Raw genomic sequence first — 6,879 nt, forward strand, 5'->3', positions numbered from 1 at the left:
AAGCAATGTCTTGTGATGCCTTATTAGCCCCCTTTTTAATTGGCATTTGTACTATATAAGAAGCAGCTTTATTTGACACCTCTAAGTTATGCAATTAGACACACTTACCCCTAAAGGGTATACAAGGTACAAGACCTGTTTCTTGAGCTCTGGTGACAGCATGCCTCCTCTCCTCGCTGGCTTTGGCATAACTGATGCTTTTATCTTGTACTGGCAAAGGGTGGCAAGGTCCTGGCCAATTATGGTGGCAGGATGGGAAGATCTTTTCCAACGTGGAAAGGAGGGATATGGTGGAATTGCAAGCTACAGTGGCTAGTCTGCTTCTGGGTAAATGCTATAGACAGTGACTTTCTCTCCACTTGGTGGAAGATGCAACTTACCCGAGTCCCTCTTGTACTATATTTGTTCCACTTTGTCACAAGCATTGTATAAAAAGGAATATTGTGTGTTTGTCCTTTGTAACCTGCTTACCTCATGCTTTACTTCCAGGTGTCCTAAAGAGACCCTATGTTTAGATTGTCACATAATGATGGAATTTAATTTCTCTCCTTTCTCTGCTGACTCTCTTCACTGTATTGTCTTTTTAATGTATTCTACTCTGTAGCTGCAGATCTGTTTGGTAGTATTAGACCCAACCAACTTTATCTGCATACGTGAAGGAATATATTTAGGTCATTGGTCTCGTGTCTTTTGTACTTGGTACAGTCAGATGTGAATGTGATGTAATAACTGTGGAGTATTATACTTCAGATTTTACTCCATAATAAACTTTCTAAGTGGTAGGAAGCAAACAGAAGGCCAGCTTTTCCCAAGTTGCCTGCACAAAATGCATGCTATTATAACATCTGACCACTAGATGGGAGAGAGCTGGTTTGGTTTAAATTAGTGGTTCTCAGCATTTTTAAACATGAGGCATCCCTCAGAAAATGCCAGCTCTTAGCTTTCATTTATTTTTTTTGACCATGGAAAAATAATAGAGCGAGTCTTGTGTTCAAAGGACTCAGAAAGATCACTGCAGGTCAGAATGTTTTTGACGCTATGGATTTCACAATTTGAAAGCTCTGGGTTTATCTTTGTGAATTGTGTAGACGTTTGCACATCTAACAGTGCTAGTATGGGGCAGCACCCCATGGCACCCTTTAAAGCAGGAGTGGTCAACCTGAGGTACAGCTGCTGCAAGTGGCATGGGCAGCCTCTGGTGCACACAGCAGGTTGCGGAGGGGACAGGCAGCACATTGGCAGTGCAGAAAGCAAAGCAGCAAATCAGGTAGGAAGCACAGGGCAGGAAGCAGAGCAGCAGATCAGGCAGGGAAAGGGGATTGTAGTGGCACTTGAGGAGGGTATGGGGCTTATTTGTGGCATGGTTGTCAACAAGGTTGGCCTTCATTGCTTTAAAAGATCATATAGCACCCTAAGGTGTCATGGAACCATGGTTGAGTATCACTGAATTAAACAAATAGATACCTGGGTTAAAATTAAAATAGATTAGGAGAGCAGATGCACCACCAGTACCTTTTCTTGTGTAGTTACTTGCTTTGAGGAGTAGCTTTCCCCAGAGTGGAGTGACTTCTATTGGTCTAAGTCTGGGGCATCTTATACCCCATTCATTTTTACTATGGAATAAATCGATTTATATCTAGAATTTTTTTAAGCAGTTAAGGAAATACAGACATGTTGCTATAAAAAATATACCTGACTTCAAAAGTTCAGATTTTGCATGGAGTTTATCTTTAATGAGCTGTAGTGTCCTTGGAAAGCATTAGCTTTGGATTTTGTAGATGTGTCTGTTTGAAAGTGTGTGAAACACGTAGGATAAATTGCAAGCAAGTTCAAGTTTTTGCTTTGAAACATAACTGCAAAATTAATTATGCATATTTCATTCATGCTTACCACAATCCATCAAGCGCAACAGCAACTTGACCAAAAACTGACTTTGTGTGCCTAGTCACTAGCAAGTTGGAGACTCTTTTTTCTTAAAAGAAAAGCAATAGTATGAAAACTAAGAAAATCAAATGTTAAAACTAGGATTAATATAAGACTGGGACTTTCCTGATGAGTATTTGACTTCTTAATGGTTTTATTAAAAAATTAGCTTAACCAGTAAAATAAAATACAACATGGTTAAAAACTAATAAAATTATATTCCTGCTTAATCTGTACAGTTGGATTTATAGGGCAATTGAGCCTAATTTGGGGGTAGAAGACTTGGAATTTCCAGACTCCTGCTTGCTTAAATTCTGAACCTGAGCACAGTGTTAGTGCTAGTTTTTTACACTCAGCCTTTCAATAAAAGCACTTGAATTCCACTTGTTTCATATGAGCAGACAGGTCTAGCATTCTGATCCTTGTCTTGCAAAGAGGGGTTGGAAGGTATATGAGGAGTTTGAATCTAACAGTTGAGGCATGATGTTTTGTTGTTGTGTGTGACTTGTTTTGGATCATGACAAGTCAGGAGCTGAGCCATAAATTTCAGTTGTACCTGATGTTTGTAACTGTCCATTGGCCACTTGAGATAATTAATTGGTCTCGCGTCCTGATTAACCATCTTTGATTTTTTTGTTTCTCAGACTGTAAAGAAGAATTTGAACAAGTCCCTAAAAGAAGTAGAAGAGCCAGAGGAGCAGAAAGATATTGAAAAAGTGACAATCACCAAAGTGTTTGATTTTGCAGGTGAAGAGGTCAGGTGAGTGCTTGCCCTGAGCTCCAAGTAGTCATACCTGGAGTTGATTAGAACCCTTAACATTTTGTGCTGAAAGGCCGGATGTTTAGCATAGAGCAAAGCCAAGCCAGATGTGTATGTTTCAGCATATCATTACAATTCTGGTATTCAACATAATCAACTCTTTGACTACAAATTCTACTGCAGTTCTGTTGTAATTCATATGGGGTATGGGACCTTGTGAGTCCTTCAGAGGGGAAACAGTGGGTTAGTAGCATCCTATTTCAGCTCAAAGCTGTTTTAAAACTGACATGAGACCTTGGGCTGGGCTATTATGGGCTATTTGCAAGTCAGTGTTCAATTGACTGTGTGATCTGAGGCATTAGTACTCCTGTCTTTAAAAGCCTTTAGTTAGCAAGGAGTGGCTTATTGCTTGGACTCCTTCACATCCTAGAAACAAACGGTATTTTGGGGGGGGGAGGGGAAATACCTTTTTATTGGACAAATTGAATAATTCGCAGATGTTAGATAATTCTTCAGGCACAAAGTGCCCTTTTTCAGGTCTGGGAAAGAAGCAGATATATAGTCTTCTTGTCACTAAGTCTTGGAATACATACTAGACATAAACTGATTGAGAGGCATGAATATTTTTTAATGAAATGTGATGAATTAGAATTATCTTTTGAAAGAGGAAAGTTGGTATTAAACAGGTTTATAAATAAGTCAGAGCTGCAAGATCCTTTTAAGTGTGCCTCACTGCTGGGCTGGGCTTAAGCTGCTGGGGGAGGCAAGGTGGGCTGTACTTTGGAAGCTTCCCAGGAAAGTGCCTGAGAGAGTCCTGGGCAAGCTGGCTTGGTAGGAGTCAGGCAAGGGGAACACAATGCTGCAGGCAGGGAAAGGCAGGCTCCTATGGAGGTGTGCTGGTTTTTGAAATGGGGAAAGGTGGATGCCCCATCCTGGGCTTTTGCCAGTGTCTCCTTGGGAATCCACGCAGGTTTTTTTGACTGTACCCAGCCCTGAATCCTGGAGTGACATGGGGGACAAAGCAGGAAAAGGTATTTTATGTAGGGGGAAATACTGCTATTACAGTCATGGGGATGTGAGAATGGGGTGATGGGCACATAGCCCTCAGGCTCTGCCTCTACTCCCCAACCTCTGTGACTTCTTTTATCTGTGGCATTGTTGCCCTGTGGGGTCAGGCCAACTCTCAGGATCTCAATATTGTGCTGTTAGGAGGGTGAGACACAATTGCGCACGCACGCACACACACACACACACGCACACACACACACACACGCACACACACACACACACACACTCTCTCTCTCTCTCTCTCTCAGGATCTCAATATTGTGCTGTTAGGAGGGTGAGACACAATTGCGCACGCACACACACACACACACACACACACACACACACACACACACACACACACACACACACACACACACACACACTTCTCTCTCTCAACTCAGGCACTTACACATCCAAACCAGCCTGGGCACATGCATACCTATCACCAATTCAAGCGCACACACTATACACTCCAAAAGTTGGACGAAAATCAATTGTCCATACCCACACAATCAGTACACACATATGATCACTAATTTGTATATGTTACATACAATGATATAGAGATCTCTCTCTGTCTCATTTTGTGTGTTTGTGCGCATGTGCGCACACACTTACCTGTGAGTGAGTGTGAACTGGTGAGTAAGTTCCTAACTTGGTATGGTATGTATACGTGTGCTTGGGGTACTTGGGATACCTGAGGGAAGGTTAAGGTGAGAGAGTTAAAGTGTAGGGAGTGAAAGTTGCCAGAACCGGCATTAGAACTGGTGGACTGGAGAGAAGCTGGGCTGAGGAACTGAGGGTTGGGGTTACTTAAGGTCAAGTGGCCCCAGGATTACTTGAGGTCACTGGTACAAGGGGAAAAGCCTGGTGGCAAGGAGACAGCCAGGAAAGAAACTGAGTCAGAAACCTGGAAGCTTGGGGAAAAGGCAGTGAGGACAAGGCAATAACAGTGGCAGAGATCTGGCAAAAAGGCAGTGTGGATAAGCCAGTGGCAAAGAAATGGGGTTTGCAGGCAGAGAAGAGTTCAGGACAGGTGTTGGAGGTGGCAGTGAGCCAGAAGCAGGAGAGGGAAAAATGAGACAGCAGTTAAAGGGGGGAGGAGCAGAGATTGGAGCAGGGCCGGAACCGTAGTAAAGCAAAACACAACTCAGGGGTCCAAATAACAGGGCTTTTTTTAAACAGACAACACACTACACAGCCCCATGGAGTTATCGGTACGCGCGCACAATGGCAGCAGGAGAAAGAGACTCAGTGGAAGGGTTGGAGTCCAGGTAGGGAAGAGAAGCAGAGTCCAAGTCCTCGGTTGAAGAAGGGGTGGGGGGTGATAGCTACCTATCCATGCTGGAAAGGGGTCGTTGTCCAGAGGGGGGTCTCTGGCAGGGCCTCTGGGTGGATAGGTGGTGTGGCATGGTGCTGGTCCAAATGGAGAGGGCACCCCCAGGAGTCAGTCTTCACTACCCCTTTTTATGGGGCAGACTACCTATGATCTCCTATGGGGAGGGCCTGTACAGGCAATGTTCCAGAGGGCTCCAGGTGTTCTTACTGAGCATGTGCAGCCTTGGCACAATGGTGGGTTGCCTTATCTTTTGTTTCTTGAATGCTGAGGGTGGTTCCAATGGCTGGGTTGTTGGTCCAGGTATTGGTTTTGATGGTTTGGTCATTCAGAGGGAGCTATTTTTAGATGTACTACCATTGTCTCTCAAGCACCCTCATTCATCCCCAATCATCCAGGAACCAAGTTACATAGGAGGGGTAGGTGTGAGTCATGGGTTACACAACAGGGCATGGGGAAAAGATGGAGACTTGACAAACAAAATGGAAACTTGACATGACTTATGCTAACTTACATATGTAGGCCTAAATTATATAGTATCAGTAAAACAGTAGTATAGAACTGTAAAAATCAATATAAACATCATACTTGTACAATATAAAGGAGGAGGAAAAAAAACCAAAACAAATACAACTTGCTACCAAAATAAAATGCTGAAGCTTATCCTATGTCTTATCTCTCTCATACTTATCTACAGGGAATAGAGAGGGAGAGAAAGTCAGAAATGTTTGGGGAAGGAAATGCATTTTAAAAGGAGAAAAAAAAAAAAAAAGAAACTGGGGGTTTTGCTACCGTATTAGCAATCTTGCTGGTCAGAGATACCTAGTCTACTTCCCCCCCACAACTCCCCTGCCCCCTTCTCCCTTGAACGAGTAGAGGAGGATTGTTGATCCCTGATGGAATGCCAGGTTTCTTGGGAAAGCTGTAGCAGCTTTTACTGGCCCTGGAGTGGTGGGGGCGGGGTCTGTGCCCCTTCTGCTGCTTTGGAGGTGAGTCAGTGGGAGGAACTAAGACTAAAGCAGCAGAAATAGACTTACCTTCTCTGAAATGGGGCTATACAAGATGGGCATTTTAGGGAAGGAAATGCTGAGGCATGGGGACTCAGTTGGCTTGATGAGAGAGCCAAGGCTCTAAGACGGGTGGGCAAAATGTGGCCCGTGGGCCAGATGTGGTCCTCCAGGCCATTGTCTGGCCTGTGGGGCCCCTAAAAATTTAGAAAATTAATATATTATCTGCTCCTGGCCGCCTGTCATGCGGCCCTCGATGGCTTGCCAAAACTCAGTAAGTGGCCCTTCGCCTGAAATAATTGCCCACCCCTGCTCTAAGAAGACTCCATGGTGCTTGCCTCATCATGTGGGGGACATTTCAAGTGGACCGCATGGGTGCAAGTAATTGAAAGTCTATATGAATTTCCTGAAGCGATCTGACAGTACAGTGTAGGGGTAGAGTAGGGAATCCCTTCTAGATAGACGAACAGAGCCCTTTGCTCTTGGTTGTAGTGTTTGGTTGCATCCCAAGACATGGCCAGGGAATCCAGCTTATGGGCTAAGATGGGGTGGGCAAAATACGGCACGCGGGGCCTCTAAAAAATTTTAGAAAATTAATTTTTATCTGCCTCTCACTGCCTGTCAAAGATGACAGGCAGGCAGCAGCAGCAGGAGTCTGTGGCAGAGCAGCAAGGTGAGCCCAGCTCCACCCAGCCCCCACCTCCATCCCCTGTCCCCCTTCCCCCTCTCACCCTCAGCCCCAAACCAGAAGCCTCTGCAGCTTCTGGCCTCGTGACCCTGGAGTGGCTCCCCCCCCCCCCCCC

At 44.6% G+C, this 6,879-nt stretch overlaps 1 protein-coding gene across 1 annotated transcript in view; it reads left to right on the forward strand.

The window, feature by feature from the left end:
- The window catches only part of CFDP1 (craniofacial development protein 1), a 169,453-nt gene that overhangs the window by 13,734 nt on the left and 148,840 nt on the right, over positions 1 to 6,879 (forward strand). The window contains exon 5 of the mRNA XM_025199745.1: positions 2,568 to 2,683. Within this exon, the coding sequence (XP_025055530.1) occupies positions 2,568 to 2,683 (116 nt within the window). The remainder of the gene's footprint in view (positions 1 to 2,567; positions 2,684 to 6,879) is intronic.

The sequence above is a fragment of the Alligator sinensis genome, unplaced genomic scaffold (assembly GCF_000455745.1).
Source record: "Alligator sinensis unplaced genomic scaffold, ASM45574v1 scaffold203_1, whole genome shotgun sequence".
Classification (NCBI taxonomy): domain Eukaryota; kingdom Metazoa; phylum Chordata; order Crocodylia; family Alligatoridae; genus Alligator; species Alligator sinensis.